The sequence below is a fragment of the Xenopus tropicalis genome, chromosome 3 (assembly GCF_000004195.4).
Source record: "Xenopus tropicalis strain Nigerian chromosome 3, UCB_Xtro_10.0, whole genome shotgun sequence".
NCBI lineage: Eukaryota > Metazoa > Chordata > Amphibia > Anura > Pipidae > Xenopus > Xenopus tropicalis.
In genome coordinates, this window is record NC_030679.2 from 75,380,108 (window position 1) to 75,399,218 (window position 19,111).

General features: G+C 39.1%; 1 protein-coding gene across 3 annotated transcripts in view; it reads left to right on the forward strand.

Annotated features, from left to right (window-relative positions):
- Window positions 1-1,207: 1,207 nt before the first annotated feature.
- lrrk2 (leucine-rich repeat kinase 2) overlaps window positions 1,208-19,111 on the forward strand; it is a 96,395-nt gene continuing 78,491 nt past the window's right edge. The window contains exons 1-7 of one of the 3 annotated variants that reach the window (XM_012959985.3): window positions 1,208-1,309; window positions 10,153-10,329; window positions 10,409-10,494; window positions 12,772-12,881; window positions 14,361-14,449; window positions 15,237-15,371; window positions 16,082-16,216. In XM_012959985.3, the coding sequence (XP_012815439.2) occupies window positions 10,194-10,329; window positions 10,409-10,494; window positions 12,772-12,881; window positions 14,361-14,449; window positions 15,237-15,371; window positions 16,082-16,216 (691 nt within the window). In that variant the 5' untranslated portion in view covers window positions 1,208-1,309; window positions 10,153-10,193. The other 2 variants (XM_002932204.5, XM_012959986.3) reach the window with 2 other exon arrangements.

The window sequence follows — 19,111 nt, forward strand, 5'->3', positions numbered from 1 at the left end:
AAACTTTCCAATACAAAATTATTAAAAATTTGTAGCGCTTTAAACGTTATTTGTAAATGTAATTGCTATTGAAAGCAGCATTTGCTGAACTCCTGTTTCTTACATTTTAAACAATGTTGCAAAGGTCAGTCTCCTCCAGCAAGGCAGGCCTGTCAGTCTGTTGGCTTGTGTTACAATGTTTTAACAGTCAGGGCCACCAGGGCAGAGAATAGAAAAGGACAGACGAACACTGCTTCTAATAGCAATTATAAATACAAATAACTCAAAAACCATTACAAACTTGTAATAAATGTATATTGCAAAGCTGCAAAAAAGTATACTTTGCGTTGCCTTGTCCTTTAAATTCTGTATGAGTTGTAGAATCAATAACAACAACAAAATTACTATATTAATTCTTATATTGCACTGCTATTTTTGCATAGTTCCTTACCTGGAAGTTTTTAGGTAGACTGAGCTAGATCTTAACTTATACTTTTGATACAAGTAAATGTACTTGCCCAATGTTATAGGGACCTGGCTCATAAATAAAAAGTAAACCGTAATTAGGATGTAGAACTGGGACACTGCTACCCCTACAGTGCCACACAATTTATGCCTCTTCTCCAGGCTTTCTTGATTTTCCAGCCCCTACTCCAGACCAACATTCTACCTGTTGGGGGAAGGGGGTTGCCAGCTATTTGATTTATAATAATAATAAATACTACTTTACTAAAACATTCAAGTTCAGTAATCCAAAGAGAATGACAAAAAGCTTATGTAGGCAAAACCTGCACATTTTAAATGTGTGTGCAAAATTTTCAAAACTGTGCTCAAGTCAGAATAAATACAAAATGTTGTGTTGATGCACAAAATTCTTTGTCCACACCACAATTTGTTGTGTGTGTGGCCTCAAAATATACGTGCATGTGCAAGAGTGCCACAATAGCGGCCAGTAGTGCTAGAGCCCTAAACAAACATTTTGCAGTGTTTAGAGATGGCGACATATTTACATAATAATGTCTGGAACCCAAGAGTAATATAATGTTTATAATAGTTTGCAGCGGTAGCACTATTAATATTGGTATGATATGAGCAAATTTCCTAATAAAAAGATCTGAAACAGTTAAAACCCAACAGCTCCCTGGGATCCACCCTCACTCAGTTATTTAGCAACTCCCCTACATGCCCACATTTTTATATGGAGAATCTGGGTGGGGGAAGCACTGGCAGCCAGTGACGAATGAGGTGAAAGAAGAAACAGGCTGAGAGTGTATACAGTGCTGGGGAAGCCTGCGTGTTGAATGTCAGCGCAAGTTTGGGACACTGTAATGTGAGTTGTTCTGTTCTATATGTACATATATATGTATATATATTTCTGTGACGTTTCCCACAGTGGAGACTGGGGCAAGTAGGTCAGCAACATCTTGTAATGTAGATATGAATGCAGACACAGGAACAGTAGGTCAGAATAAAGTGCACAGCAGGAATGGAGGGAAAGGCAACATTAGTGGGAGTTGTAATTCTGCAATAGCTGCTTTTACAGCAATTATAAAGCTTGGGATCTGTGTGACTCTTCTTCTCCTCCCTGAAATGTTTACATTTATATTTGTATAACGTGTAACTTGGGCAGCATCCCTTGTTTTATCATCCACAAACAATTTGTTTTTTGCTTTATTGAGTTAATGATAACTGAAGTCCTGAAGCTTCCAAAAGCTGCTATATACTAGCCTGAAAAGAAACTCTGTAACAATTTCAGTTCTCTTCAGGAACCCCCCCCCCCCACCTGGTAGGCGTATATAGCTTCTTGTTCCCTCCCCCTAACAATCCATCATTGCTCCAATCTGCTGCATATATTCACTGCCCCATCCTGCCCTTATTCTGTGCTTTCCCTGTCCCCCCCCATACAGATTCTCTAAGGGTAAAGACACGCGCAGCTACTTGTCATGGCTACTAAACACCAAAAAAATACCCTGCTATAGACAATACTGAGAATTGCCTCTGCTAAAACACCCATAGAGACAATTATCAGTAAATGATCAATTTTAGTAACAAGCTACTGGTAGCTCGGTGTGTCTTAACTCTAAAGATGTTAGCCTACTCCATAAGTCCCCCTCCATATGCCATTCCCCTTCGCTGAGCCACTTTAACCCTTTCACTGCCAGCCATTTTGGACAAAGTGGAACTTCTACTGCCAGACAGTTTTTGAACATTTTAGGGGCCTTTCCTCGGGGGGACTTTTAGTTTACCCCGGAAAACTATATATCCTTTTTTTCAGGACAAACTAAGCTCTCAAAATATGGTGGAGTTTTTGTGTAATTCCAATTCTGTAACAAGATATAAGCTTCTAAATGTCTAAAAAATGAAAAAAAAAAATATTTTCCAAAATATAAACACATAAAAATTATTTTATGCATGAAAATACAACTGATTTGAAAAGTCCAATGTCTCTTGAATGTGCCAATACCAAATATATATAGTTTTATGGAGATTTCTCACTTGTATAGGTCAAAAACTCCCAGCAGTACACTACCAAATTTCCAAAGCACTGCTTCAGAAAACTGCATACTTGAGATTTCAAGGCTAAAAATTCCACTCTAAATTATACATTTTTAGAATGGGTAGAACTGCCTGTCTACTCCAAACTACCAAGTTGCAATGCTTTCCTAAAGTTATTGGTTTTTATAAAAATTTGTGAAATTTCTTAAAAATCGCTTCAAAGCTTCCAGTAGTATCTTATTTTCCACATATTATTAGGTACCAAGAGAAAACACCCTAAATATGAACGCCAAGGGTACAGTGAAAAGTTTGATGCCCAATATGTATAGGTTTATCTATGTATGTGGCATGTAGGGGCCCCAATATGAACATACCCCCATATGATCTGTCATTTCAACGTCTGCAAAATCAACACATTTACATCATTTTATGCAGGATAAAGCTAGAAAAAGTACACTCACCGCAGAAAGTCATATATTTTTGGAAAGTACACATTTCCCGAAATCTAAAATGGGTACCCATGTCTTTCTACTCCAAAGTACCAAGCCACAAAGGTTTCCTAAGATTGCCGATTTTTATGACATTTCCAAAAATCACCTCAAAACTTCCAATATGCAGCATCTTATTTTCTATAGGTCATTAGGTAACAAGATAAAACACCCTAAATATGAACCCCAATGGTCTACTGAATAGTTTGATGCCCAATGTACATAGGTTTATCAAAGCACATGGCACTTAGAGACCCCAAAATATACCTTGTGCACACTAGTTTCATGGCTTACCTTTACCTAATTCATAACCACATGGCAGTTTTATGTGGGATAGAAACTGCAGAAATGTAGGGTGACCCCTGAAAACCAAATATTTTTGTAAAGTACACAATCCAACATGGGTAAAGAGTCCTTTCTACACCAAAGTACCAATCTGCAAAGCTTTCCTAAAGTTAGTGGTTAGCGGCGCTGTGTATGCCATCCCACCGGTGACTTACATTCTCGCCGGTGGGATGCTATTTTGGGGAAATTTGTCGTGGGCGACTAATCTCCCCATGTGCCACAGCCCTTAAGGTATCATTGTTGATAAAACAATTGTTTTTGTTGCTTCTTTTTCGCCACTTACAGAGCTAGTTTACAGTTTTCTTTTAAAATAAATATTTAAAAACATATACCCCACTGATGCCGCCTTTAATGTAATTTTATTGGTATTTATTTTGATTATTGAAACTTAGCAGTAGCTGCTGCATTTCCCACCCTAGGCTTATACTCGAGTCAATAAGTTTTTCTAGTTTTCTTAGGTAAATTAGGTACCTCGGCTTATATTCGAATTGTCTTATACTCGAGTATATATGGTACTTCTGCAAATGCACATGTATAAGGATCAGTTAAGCTACTAGTATGTATTTGGACTGATGAGGAAACTGTAGCACAAGGAGGAAAAGCAATCAATCCCTGGGAAAACATACAGATCCCCAGGGTCGGACAGGGGTGTGCAGGGCCCAACAGGGCTGCCCCCCAGGTGCCCCCACAGCCCATTCTCCCCCGAGGTTGCGTACATTTATAGTATCTTTAGCGTGTCAGAGGAAGGAGATCAGTGGCTCAGGTGAACACCAGCAGGGCCCATCTGTTTTGTAATAAGTAATTATAGAATTGTATTGCAGCACAGAAGGATCTGTACTTACTCTGAACTTTTGCTGCAGATTTCATCCCACTCCCACAGGTGCTATACTGTATATGTTCCAAAGGCTGAATCACTAGCTGAAATTAAATAGTTTTTTGTCACTTGGCATCTATTCCCTGAAAAAGCTAATTGTGCTTATATATATTTGTTGTTTTTTTACACTTTTTTAATTTTTGTCACATTTGTTCATTTCCAGTTAGTTACAGTGGAGCCCTCATGAGCCTGAGAGCTGGGAAACAAACCAATGTTGTGTATCAATGCCAATGTTATAGTGTGAGGGCCTGAATATCAGTGCCCACTGCATGCAATGTGCTGGTTTTGTAAATATATACTGAATTTCACTGTATATAATGTGCCTGGGATGTTAGTACCTACTGCCTTTCTTTCTATAAAATGAACAAAAACAGATTTAAGCAAACTGATCCCAAACACAAATGGATGGAGCACCTCTCAGAAGTGCATGTGTGCATACCTAATATGAATAGGGTGAAAAAATCACTCCCACCGGCACTTTTGCACAGTATCCCTGGAAGACAGTGGGAACAGCAGGAGGGAGGTTCTTTTTGATGCCAGCAGTGAATCTCACATTACCTTTAGGTCAGTCTATGTATTGCCCATCTTCGGCCTCCCCAAACGAGTCACCCTCCGCCTATGTTGCAGCAATGGGAACTTTTCTACCAATCTCTTTCACTGGGTCCTACCATTTACATGGGCTTAAAGCTCTGCAGACTTTGCCAACATGAGTTTTTTTTAGAATCACAGCTAAGCATTCAAGTATTATAACACACATAAACATTCACATACTGGGGGCTAAGCAGCAGCAGAGAGATGTTTGCAAATGGAACATTTTGTCTGACTGACTGTGTCTCTGTTTCGAATGTGGGCACGTCTTTGCATTATCACTCAGGACTACTCGGCAGGCAGGGCAGAGGTTACTTACTAGTACTAAAGCAGTTCGATGTTATCCAGGAACCCCCTAGAGACTAAGAAAAAATGCCCACTTCCTCCTCAGACTTTCACTGCAAAGTTGTGAACAGGGATGGGGGCGGAGCTGAGGAGGACAGTAACAGGAAGGGAAAACAGAGCGCAGTTCCATGAACGCTGGTCTCCTCTCCCTGCCTGCCTGCCTCTGTGCTTGTGCCTAGGTTGTTCTGAGCTGCTCCGCTGCCTTCTGACTGCAGATGTTGTAAAGAACCGGGACAGGTGAAAAACTTTGCGGGGGAAAGTTTATAGTTTTGCAAATACAGACACGGTTGGCCCCTTGTTTTGGTGAGCCCTGGGAAATGCCCCTTTATTAAAGCCCCTTCGGCTTTCTGTGTTTCCCCATGCATGCGTTTCTACTTAACGTGCCCCGTTCCACCGGAGGAACAGATCTTTATGTTTATGGCCAGCTTTACTGCAAGGTGTACTCAGTAGCAAATGGACCCACTTGCCATTCTCACTGGAGCCTGTTAGAAAATAGATGGATAAATGGTGCAACCCAGCCAGGATCATAGATCTTTTACTTTTAAAATATTATAGTTGTATTAATTAGATATAGGACATAATCATGAGCTTGATTCCTTGTGTATATGATATATATTTTTTGGGTAGAATGTATACAGTTCCTTTGCTTTTAGCTGTGTGCATCTTGCCAGCACCCTGCCCTTACCAGGAAACTAATAGCACTTTCTGTTTCTCCCAGTCTGCTAAAAAATCTGGTCAAGCAGGATTATTACTCAGGCATGTAGCAATGTAAATAAAATTTAACCCTTAAGCCTATCGGCATAAATACTCGGTGCCCCCCTGGGGGGGCAGAGTACAGTGGAGGAGGGCAGGGGCAGGGAAGAGGGGCCGGGGAAGAGTAGAGTAGAGTCAGAGCAAAAGCCAATACGTAGCATAAATATATTTATGAAGTGAGGTTATAATGCATTGTGTGGAAGCTATTATCAAGTGACTTTCTTATTGTAATTAATTTATTTTGGACGGTAGCCCAAAAAGTTACTTGTATTTCCTCCAGGGCCAGGATTGTGACGCAGTGTCATCTGAAATGTTTAGAAATCTTATTGCCAACAACCGCCTAGTGCATCTACCTGCTGGGAAGTAAAAAAAATATATCTGATTATGTGCTATACACACCCATAGGGTAATAGACAAGTGACAAGCTGTTTGGCAAGATGCTGACAAGTAGCAGCAGTATCACCAGTGGCAACTGAAAGAAGAATATTTACCTTATCTTTGTTGGAGCAAGAAAATCACACAGGTTTTTGTCATCTGTACAACTCCAATCCTTATACTAGCTCAGATTATTTATAACGCTATAGTATTAACACTGAAGGATTATTGGTAGCTAACATTGCATAACATTTGGATGCCACTGTTATCTCCTGTCTCTGGTCCTTCAAAGGGGTTTCAATGCACATATCCAAGCAGTTTACCATTACCAATTGAGCTTGCTTTTTAAGAGAGGCAAGGCACAAAACCCATGCAAACTTGTTCTTGTTTCCCCATTTATGATTACTGTTGTTGGCATGCTTATTAACCTTTACATTTCATTCAGTATACTGCCTGGGGTAGTCCTTCCCTAGCCTTCTCTAATTACATACCTCTGCCAAGACCTATCCATTTTTCTTTTGCAGTATTACAAAAAAGTCCCTTTGTTTCTCATACCACTACTTAAACACTCTTTCATACTTTTTAACTTATCCCATGTAAACTATTACAAGCTGCTACTAAATGATCTTCTGACATTCCACTTCTGCCTCCTTCATCCAATATTAAACAACACTGCTGCTGTTCTCCTGTTCCCCGTATTCTCACCTGCAGAACATGCTCTAATCATGTAATACTTTTTATGGACAAGCAAAGCCTACATGCCTCCCCGATATCGCCCACCTGTAGGTGTAGGTGGCGCTTTTGCCAAGCGAGCGGATCTGCCCATGTATGGCCAGCTTTACCTCTGGGATTTCATCCTCAAATTCCGCAACAAATGAACTTTTCCTTAGCCTCTTTAAGACTAAGGATGCACCAAATCCACTTTTTCAGATTCAGCCAAACCCCCGAATCCTTCGTAAAAAATTTGGCCAAACTGAATCTGAATCGTAATTAGCATATGCTAATTAGGTTTTGGAAAGGTTTGGAGGGATCTGCCTCCGTCTGCTTTTGACAGTACTGAGTACCCTTGGAATTAAGGGTGGCGTCTTGGATTGTTCTTATGTAAATCTGTCATTGCAGGGACCTATTCTCTTCTGTGTCTTGTAGCACTAAAGGTGGCCATACACGTGGCGATCCGACGATGTTTCGTACGACCATCGGTCGCACGAAACATCGTAAGATCCGCCACACACCATTCAGGGCTGAATCGGCAGGTAAGGAGGTAGAAACAATAGGATTTCTACCTCCTTCTGCCGATTCAGCTCTGAAGGGAGAATTTTGGTCAGGCGCCTTCTATGGCGCCCGATCAAAATTTTCAAACTTGTCCGATCGGCGAGTCGTCCGATATCGGCAGCTTCCTGCGATATCGGTCGACTCGCCGACATGCCATACACGCACCGATTATCGTACGAAACGAGGTTTCGTACGATAATATCGGTGCATGTATGGCCACCTTTACTCTGGTTCCATTCCACACAGGGTAGTAAGTTATTATATTCTCGCCATGTTTGAGTTGGTTTCCTCTGGGTACTCTGGATTCCTTCCATACTCTTTTTATGCATACTTATGTCAGTTTACTAAAGGCAGTTTAACTAAATTGGTTAATTTACATAATTGTATGGTTATCCGGAATTGTATTGGTATCAGAATTGACCCCACTGAGGTTAGTTTTGAAAGAATGCTGTAATTACTTTAGACTGCAGTCCCTGTTGTGTTTCAAAATCTATGCCCTGTTGGTGCATGCAGGAGATTTTTGTGATTTTCATATACCCTTATCTACTTGTAGTGTATTTTGCAATTAAAAGATCCCACAAGCAGGCAAGAGATCATATAATGCAGTATTTAGAGGCAGGGTTCCTATAAGCAGCAACATGGACCACCTCTCTCTGAAACCTGCCTCTCTTTTGTTGGCAAAATTAAAGCATACAGAGGTATCTTTCAAGTGGAGTACCACAAATAGGGGCACATTTATCAAAGTATGAGTTTGAATCACGAAATGGGAAAAATTCTGATTAGATACGATAATTTCTGATGATCGCAAATATCATGAAATTGCTTACGAAAAAATCGTATTAGTCACCATAAAATCATATTGGCCATCTGAAAGTCACAAAATTTTCGTATCAAACGATTATAAACGGCGGGAAAACCTTTCTGACTTTGATCCTTCTGTGCATGATTTTGGAAGCCTCCCATAGGACTTATTGGCACTCTGCAGCTCCAACCTGGCCCAAGGAAAGTCACGATACTAAATCTTGAATGAATCTGAAACTTTCATACTTGGTGCAACAATACGATTTTGTCGCCCAAATTTTGTTGCAAAGTACGAAAAAGTCGCAGAAAACAGGCACATACGCATTTAATGAATTTTTAATTAACTTACTATAGAAGTAAAAGTTATGTTGTAATTACTGTCCCTCTGGCATTCTGCATCAACTGGTGGGAAGGTGTGCTTTTTCTATCCCTCTGTGGTGGGGATTTTTTTTGTCCTACAAACATTTTTCTGTTTATTTTAATTTGGGTTATTGCTGCACACCACCTGTGACCTTTTAGGCTGTACTGCAAGAGATTTCTCTCGTTCTGTATACATGCACACAGTCCCCCTAATCTGCCTCAAAATATACACACCACCTGTGGCCTTTTAGGTATAGGGCAAGAGATTTCTCTCGTTCTGTATAAATGCACGCAGTCCCCCTAATCTGCCTCAAATATACACACCACCTGTGGCCTTTTAGGTATACTGCAAGAGATTTCTCTCGTTCTGTATACATGCACACAGTCCCCCTTATCTGCCTCACACATAGAAACTCTTCCTCACTCATTCCTTGGCAGTCTTGACACCCCACATTGATGGGGCCCTGATGGCAGTTCTGTCTGTTTTCCCACTTAAAAAGGCTCTATTAAGGCTAGTGCCACATATAGCGTATTCTCTGCAAGCCAAAAAAAGGATTTTCAAGCGTAGGGGCATTTTCTTGGCAAGCGTTTTTTGACTTGCTGAAAATATGCTATGTGTGGCATTAGCCTTAGGTTCATGGCACTTTTCAGGGTGCTTTGAGTGCCTCATTTTTAAGCAGCCCAAAGAGGACACACCATTGATGTCTATTGTACATGCCTAAGGACACTCTTGTATAGAGGATAGGTAATAGTTGCATGGAAACCGAGTGCTTTATAAAACACTTCAGTGGGTTGCTTTCAGCGTAATGTGCTTTTGGGCTGCTTAAAGTAGCATTCAGAGTGCCTGAAAGCTCCTTATTAATGTATATCCAAAGTTGTGTTTTTTAAATGTATTTCTTGCATAAGAAATAGTGCAAAATGAAATCAAAAGGACTTTATAATCCACTTCAACCCACATTCTTCATAACAATTGTTTAACCTGTAAACTTGAGATCCAACAAAACCCCTTTGCTAAAAATGTATAAAACAATGTTAAAAAATACATTCTATTGTTTTGATTGAAAACAAATCCATATTTTCTTGTTTTTTTTTTGTCGTTATAAAGCATTTGAAAGCTGGATTCACTGAATTTACGACCTCTTCCTTTATAAATAGATCAATATGTTCAGAGCTCCCTATCTACCTTTGAACAAACACACTCCTCCCTATCATTTGACTAACTCATTTTCAGGGGCTTCTCAGTAAACTGGTAATTAGTTTTCTAAGCTCCTTTGATGTTCTTCAGGGTCAGGAAGTATAAAAGTGAAACATATTCATGTTTAGTGCTAGAAATTACAAAAACCATAGACATTTCTCAATTAAAACAATGATCAAAAATTATGTTCAGCACAAGCCCTTTTCATTGAGCACATGTTGAAAAGAGTCCCTTCAATCTAAAAATGCGGAAACAGTTTAGCACTAGTTTCTTTTTAACAGTGAGAAGATGAAACTGAAGAACCTGTACATGTATTAAAACCATGAGCAACAGGGAAGAACTCGAAGAAAATGTCAGAAAACTGGTGGTTCGTCTCAAGAACATTGAAGAAGGCAAGCAGATAGAAACTCTGGTCCAAATACTTGATGACTTGTATGCTCATACACTTTATGACTGTGGTAAGCAGAAGTGTTTGCTTTTTTTGATCTGTATCTTACATTTGTATTGTTTGCTAAACATCTTGTTATTCATTTTTAGCACCGGAAGTATTCCATGACAATAATGTGCTTTTACCATTGCTGTTGGTCTTAGAATCCTACGGTAAAGTTGCGGTAATCCAGCAGGTAATACATACAAGCAATGTCAAAATTGTTTTATTAAAAAATATACTGTCATTGTTTGCTTTTTTTTAATTTTCTGTTTAATTTTGAGCCAATAAATGGTTGTTTATTTCACTGAAATATGTCACTGCTTGTTCATATACTGATTCAGGACCTATCAGTGGGATATAACTTATAGATTCTCTTTCTTAATCTATCTTTACTAGATTGTAACCTTCAATTTATAAATATGGTGTATTTTTCTGGATCTATTTCCCATATAGTCTTGATGATAATGATGGTAACTGAGCTACAATGATGGTGGAAAGACAATCCTATATAATTTTTTTTACTAGACAATGTATGTTGCTTCAAAATATGGAAAAAGCCCTTATCTGGAATACCACATGTCCAAAATATTCTTGATACTAGATCCTATATCTATACTCGGGCAGAGTGCTTTATTCAGGATTATTAATGATTTCCTTTTTCTCTGTAGTAATCAAACAGTACATTGTACTTGTTCTTCACTAATATGCATGAATCCATATTGGAGGCAAAACTATTCTATAGTTCTAATGTTCAAATGATTTCTAGCAGGCAAAATATGGAGATCCAAATTATGGAAAGATCTCTAAACCAGAAAACCCCAGTTTCCAAGCATTCTAGATAATAGAGTCTTTACCTGTACTACTTTATTGAATGTTAAATCATTTTTTTCCCCTGACATTTAAGCTGGCAGTACAATTGTTTTTTGGGCCATGTGTGGGCTCCAAATTTCTTAAAAAATCTTAATAAGATTTTTAAGTATTTTAGCTATGTTTTGTTGAGCCAACTGTCCTTTTCTGTAATATTGAACATCATATTTTTGTTTACTGTGCAAACTTTTTGAAATGTATTTTTCGTTCTTCTGATAAGAATGTTTTAATTTATAAAAGTATTGGCACCAGTCCATTCTTTAATAGATCACCTGCAGAATACAGGGCTGTATTGCTTTTTAGCAGAAAAATCTTTTGAAGTGTTGTGAAACTGTTTAAATACTTAACCCTGTTTGGTTATTGCTTAGTTAATGGCAAATATTTGCTTTTAGTTCAAGTATTGGAAAATCATTTGAATTGCATGGCAGCAATGAGTTCTTTGTTAATTATTAGTGAATACAAAGGGGCAGATTTATCAAAAAGTGAGTTTAGAGCTTTAGGGCTCTGGCACACGGGGAGATTATTCGCCCGCGACAAAACTCCCTGTTCGCAAAACTGCCGCCGCGTATGCCATCCCACTGGCGATTTACATTTTCGCCGGTGGGATGGCAATCTGGGGAGATTAGTCGCCCGCGAACAGGGAGTTTTGTTGCGGGCGACTAATCTCCCCGTGTGCCAGAGCCCTTAAAGGGAAAGAAAGGTACAATCACTGGGGGGGGTGCAAAAATGTTAGGTACCGCCAAGCAATTGTAATCACTTACCTTATACCCTGGGGTGGTGCTCCTGTTAGGAGAAAACTGCACCAGCCCGGGGTAGCTGCGAGACAGCGATCTTCTTCCTTCTTCTATCTTTGCACCACTTGCACATGCCCAGTAGAGCGAAAAGCCGGACTTAAACAAGAAAATCGCCATTTTCACCCTTCTGTGCATGTGCCGGCCCTGTGATTCGGAAGAACAAAGACAGACAGAAGAGGATCACTGTCTCGTGGCTACCACAGGCTATTAGCTCCCAAACTGCCTGGGGTATAAGGTAAGCAATTACAATCACTGGGGGTACATACAAAAACTCACCCATGTTCTGTTCTGCTATTTTTGAATAAACACGCAGGGGCCAAGCCCCGATTGCTTCACACTCCTTGTGCCTGTCAACTATTTTTTGCTGGACTGCGCTGGGAGTGCCGAATTGTTGGAGGAGGTAAGGATATAGATTGTAAGCTCTACGGGGCAGGGACCTCCATCCTCTTGTGTCTTTGACTCTTATCTTATTACAATTGAATCTTTTATTTATTTGTACTTATTGTAATACTTTGTATTTAGTTATTTTAATACCCCTGTTTATATTAATGTATTCTACTGTACAGCGCTGTAGTTATACATACATACATACATACATCTGCTGGGTGAACTTTTCTTGTTTAAAGTTAGAGTTCACCATAACCTTTCTAAAAATCCTATGAATAGAACATGGGTATGTTTATGTATTAAGCTCTAAACTCACATTTTGATACATTTGCCCTTTAGTATTAAGTAGGAACTATATTTTCATTGGTTTATAAAGATTATTAACTTCAGTTATTCAACATATTTTTTCTCTGTGATTTTAGGCTGGTTGGTCACTCCTGTGCAGATTAATTGAAGTATGTCCTGAAACTCTTCATAGATTACAGACCCCCATTGACCTTGGAAGGGAATGGGATGTGCTTGGTGTTCATCAGTGAGTTTTTTCCTGTTTTATCAAAATATGTTCAGTATTGTAATTAGGGCTGCTGTAATTTATAAAATCTGCAGCAATGTTTATTCCAATATCATTGCATTTATTAATAAATATCTGTAAATTTGATATTGGCTGTAAAACTGTGAACCTCTGGGGGCAAACAATGTATGTGGAAGCAGATTAAATTCTAGAACGGGCTGGTGTGTAGAGGCCATTTCTTGGGCTGCTGACGCCTGAGACAGCAACCCCGATGTTGCCCCCCTCCCACTTACATCTTCCTGTTTTAAAAAACAGAAATTTGCCCCTTAAAGTTACCAGGGGTACTAATTACTACTTTTAGTACTAATAAGTGAAACATGAAAGTTGAAACAATGAAAGAAATAAGATTTGTGAATAATTTGCAATATAAGGGACAGTAATGAAAATATACATTGTCTGGATATGGCTGAAAATCTCCTTGGTAAAACAAAAACTGAACAACCAAAAATGACTAAGACATTTTATCTGAATTATTTTCACTAAATATTGTTTTAATAAAATGTGGGTATTATTGAGTTTAAGTGGTGGGTTCTGTAAAGGTAAAGTCATAAGTAGGGACGAATTAAAACAGAAGCAGAATGCAATGTTATGCTTTCATGCACCTCAATAAGTACAGCCCAATCAGACAACTTAATTGGCTTCTAATTAAACTGACCCTTATGTGTGTTTAAATGTGCACTACTGTGGCAGGGACCAATGGGCATGATGTACAATCTCTGTAAAGTGATGTGTAAGTATGTACTGTATAAGTAATGGAGTAAGGTAAACTAATTTCCTTGCAAATAAGGCAAGTACTTACTGAGATGATATCCTATTAAATATTAGGTAACCATTACTTTAAAATTTTATTTTTACTTTAATGTCAGTACAAATTACATATAGTTTTATAGCAGAAAGGGTGCCACTAAAGATGAACTTAGTAATTCATTTTGTTAAGCAACAATGTACAGTTTTTTGGCTCTGGCTTTAATACATGATACATGAATTGTTTTGTGATAGTTTAATGCACTGGGAAAATGGTGTGGAAAAATGTGAAGCTAAGGAAAAATTCAAAGGGAAAAAATACTTTATTTTTCTGGCATTTGCTTGCTTGTTCATTTGGGCTTGTATAGAAAAGATGGATAAATTATATGAACTTCATAAAAAGGAATACGTTTTTAAAACAGCCACACATGATTCAAGTGGCTTCTTCAGTACAAATGACTGGTAGGGAATTCCCCGGCATTTAAACCCTCCATAGTGCACTGCAGTGAGTTATTTTGTAGGGCTTTGGAACCACCGTTTAAGTTCACCTTTCCTTGTTCTTTAAGCAGTTACCTTTATACATGAGATTTTTTTTTTTACAAAATTATATAATGCCTTTTTAAGCCTTATACTAAGGACAATTTATATGTAGTAAAAACACATTCTGAAAACTGATAAAATATTTTTTTTTTACAGGCAAATTCTGAAAATCCTGTCTATCTATCTTACAAACATAGCTATTTTAACTACTGGATTAAAAACTTTAACAGCTCTCCTTGCCTCAGGTAATATTACATTAAATTGTTGCAATCCATAAATATGACCTTATTTGTAAAAGAAATGCTCAAAACATTTGTGTACCTGGCAACCTGGTGCCATTTTAATAATTAAGGGCCGCCTCCTGGGATCATAGGATTCACAATGCACACAAACAAGCCAAGGCACACATATACGCTAGGCCCCATCAGTCAGTCAGTGGACTGAGTTCTGCCGTTTGTTTGCAGTTAAAGCTGCATTATTTCTGGACATGTAATATCTGAGGGAGCACACAGCCCATCACTAAATGGCGGATCAAGGGAAAGGATGCAAAAGGGCAATATGTACTGACATTTAGATTCCAGTTTGGCAAGATTCTTTAATAGGCCACTTAACATAATATAAACTATCTGTAACTTAGGTATTCATTCTGGGGCTATAGCTTTTTTTTTAATTTCAACAAATCAAATAATGAATATAGTCATAAGTATTCTAAAGAAATATAAAAATCAAAAGGACCATAACGATCCATAAATAAAAATCACATTGTTCCATTCATTCTTAATGAGGCTGAAAATGTCAAAAATGTTATAATAATCTGGAAAAAAAAATAAAGTTGTTTGAATCATTCTGGAGTACACTGTCAAGTTATATCTACGTCTAAGCATATGTAGAACAATGGAGAAATTGCTAAATATTAGAACTTAGTTGCAATTACATTTTATTGTGATTGTCTCTTCATTTTTAATAAACCATAAATATGTTTATGCAGGTAATTATCCCAATAATTTTGACTAGATATGTATTTTCATGCAGACGTAATGCATTTTTTGCTTTTGGATCATGAAGTGGATATATTTATGCTGATTTTTGATGCAATGAGAGCATTCCCCAACAAAGAAGAAATTCAAATGTATGGATGCAAAGCATTATACCTTCTTCTAATAAAAGGTACTATGTACGGTGTCAAGATTAACCTTAAGTTTCCATAAGATATATATATAACTGAATGCTACCATAAGATAAAGGCATTCATTGAACTGCTTCTTTAAAGGAGAAGGAAAGGCTAATAAAGAGTTAATCCCAAGATGCAGGCTTACCTTCAGTTCTCTCAATAGTGCCCTTAAATCTCCCCATGAAGCCAAACAGGAAGAAAAAACGCTGAGCAGTGTAAAGAAAGTTCCCATAATGCCTCACTCCTGCACAGACACCCAGGCCAAGTGAACATGCTCTTTGTAAGACTATGAGTCGGCTTCCTGCTGATTGGCTCAGATCCACATTCCTAAGTGGGGTGGGGGGGAGTGAGTTCTTAGCATTCTTGTTGGAGGGGGTAGCAGGAAAGAGCAGAGAACAGAGAGCTGCGTGTCTGTGGCACAGGAATTACAGACACAACTAATCTTTTTTCAGAGAACTCAGTGCAGCGTTTCTGTGAGTGCTTATGGCTGTATTTACATAGACCTTTCTGATAAAGCTTACTTAGTTTTTACCTTTCTTTCTCCTTAATGAGAGTTTTCTACCACCATCTTAAAGACATCTTAAGACAATGTAGTGTATTTCCAACTAACAATAACATTTTCTGTGTTTCACCATACTGCTACCTATTCCTATCATTATTATGTATGTTTGATTTTTTTCCCAAAAATAATGCTTTTTTTAATCAGTTCCAGAAGAGCAGCTATCTGAATTTGTTGAGAGCAAGGATCATTTCATTCTCTTGCAAGTTTTGAGAGACTTCAAAGAAAAAGAATCTGTTGTTCTTCCGGCACTACAAGTCCTTCTTCCATTAGCTGGCCCTTGTAAGTTGTATTGTGATCACTTTACTGTAGCTGGGAATGATGGGAGCTATAATATGTAGCTGGCCAGTGCTCCTGTATAAACTATGGGCAGCCCTGGATTTCTTATCCAGGCGCCCCAATGCTGCCCCCATTCGTCGTCCAACCCCCACCCCCCGCGCACACATGTGTGAAAAGCACAACCCCCCACCCCGCGAGTGCACGCAGAAGTTTAAACTTGCATACAAAGCAGTGGGGAGAGGTCCCCATTGCTCCGTATGGATGCAAAATTTTTTTTTGTGCTGCCCTAGGCTGGGCCTTTGTGGCCTCTCCACAAATCCAGGCCTGACTATGGCAAGAAGGGAAAGTTGTTCTCACAAGTTGATCACAAAATTCATACAGAAAGAAACAAGATATCCTCTACTCCACCCCATTAATTTATGCCCTTCTCTTTAAACTAAGGTTACATTACTTCCCCATTTCCCAAGATTCTTCTGTAGGGGAGCTACATTATGTTGACAGCAGCAGCGGTAACAACTGCTGAAATATATTACATGCAAAGGTATTTGTTTTCTGTTTTTTGGCTAATGGAACTCTGTGGACTTGACCGTAAGCGGTGTAGTCAGTGGGGAGTGATCAAAAAGTGAGGTCTAAGTAAAATGTTATGCACTGTGACAAAGTTTTAAACGGTGGTGTAAACCCCCCAAGATGTTGTGTATTTCTCGTTGTGTAAAAAATCTGCCACTCAATGATGAGCACAGCGTCAGGTCACATAGCTATTCCTGTCCTTACCACCTGCCCTGATGCATCCTGAATGAAGGTAGGGGCAGTAGGGACACCTCAGAATGAAGCTCAAGGTAGGGGCAGGTGGGAGGACTATGTGCCTGCCCCCACCTGCCCCTTTTCAATCAGTCGTGGCCTAATGAAGGTCTGACTTGATTCAAAGCTCAGTCCACAGGTCTCTGTGCACCAAAAAAAGACGCAGTGGCCTGCTGCGATTTGCACTATGCCGCACATAGTACAGCTTTTTTTTTTTTGCACTTTGGGGCATTGTATATTAGCCCTCATTTGTTAAATATGTTGGAGAAAAAAAATGCTGCAATTCACAGTGGAGTATTTTTAATAGTGTTTAAGCTAGACCAAGCTACTAGAAAATCTGTTGTTTTCACTTCTGTTGTTTTCACTTCTGATACTTACTAATAGTGCAGGTACAACTAATAGTTGCTAAAGTTTTCCATAGATAAATATTTCATAATTGCTACTGGATTATGGTCCCTGGTCCCAGTGATACTCATTGTTAATAAATGTCACTTTTATCTGTAGAGCATTGGGCACTTTTTGAATTAAAAATTTTAAAAGTTCCCAAGTTGCAAGGTTTTCCATTTAGAGCAGTGGTTATACTAAACCCAAGCTTGAAGGACAGTTAAGGTGGCCATACATGGACAGATTTCAGCTGCAGATTTGGGTCCTTTAGACCGATTCGGCAGCTTATCTGCCCATATATGGGCACTCCTGATGGGCCTATCTGACCAACATCTGGCCTTAAGTTGGCCAGATCTTGATCAGGCAAGTTTGATTTTCCCATCAGATTGGAGACCGCATTGGCTTGTTGATGTGGTTCTGGATTTGCGGTGTCTAGGGCCAAAAGACAAATTAGCCTGATATCACTCACCTTAGGTGGGCATATACAGAGTATATGGCCACATTAAGGGTGAGAGAATACCTATTTACTCTTCTGGAGACCCAGCCTCAAGACCAGGTAGGGAGACACCCCCAAGTCACCACATACCCTGGGTTGGTTCACTTTTTCAAACAGAAGTTAAAGGGTCTAAAGTAAGCAATTATATTCACTGGGATGTCCCAAGTTGACTTATCCTGTGATAGTTTCTTCAAAGTCCTGAAAATAAATCTCTCTGGTGTACCTGATCTGATTTTTTGTCTCAACCCATACACCCTAAACTCACAGTGAACAAACATGGAGTAGCTACACACATTTTTTGTGATTAAAAGTATGTTCAGCACATATTCTATTTATTAAACTTATGTTAAGCAAGGGATACCAACAGTAATTTTATATAATGGCATAGGGATCAAGATTCTTGAGACTGTCCAGGTAAACCAGCTGATAATGGAAAAAGCACAGGTGTAGCAGCAGAAAGAAAAAAAGTCTTAGGGCTCTGGCACACAGGGAGATTAGTCGCCCGCGACAAATCTCCTGTGTCTCGGGCGACTAATCTCCCCCAAATGCCATCCCACCGGCAAAAATGTAAAACGCCGGTGGGATGGCATACGCGGCGGCGCAATTTCACTGAAATCGCGCAAGTTTCCTCTCGAGGCAACTTGCGTGATTTGACTGAAATTGCGTCGCCGCGTATGCCATCCCACCGGCGATTTACATTTTCGCCGGTGGGATGGCAATCCGGGGAGATTAGTTGCCCGCGAACATGGAGTTTTGTCGCGGGCAACTAATCTCCCCGTGTGCCAGAGCCCTTAAAGGAACAGTAACACTAAAAAATTCAAGTGTATGAAAGAAATTCCAATATAATGTACTGCTGCCCTGCACTGGTACAACTGGTGTGTTTGCCTCAGAAACACTACTATGGTTTATATAAAGAATGCAGCTATGTAGCCATGGGGGCAGCCATTCAAAGGAGAAAAGGCACAGGCGCTTATCAGATAACAGATAAAACACTATTGTATTCTACAGAGCTTATTAGTAATCTGCTATGTAACCTGTGCATTTTCTCCTTTTTTCCAGCTTGAATGGCTGGAAACTCTTTAATTGTTTTGGTATTACTGTTCCTTTAAATAGTCTGAAGTATGTTTATAGTATTTATTCCTGGATTTTTTCCAGTTTATCCTCCCTGAAAGGTCTCATTTTTAGTCAGGGCCCACCTTAGTTCATAACAAATATTGGAG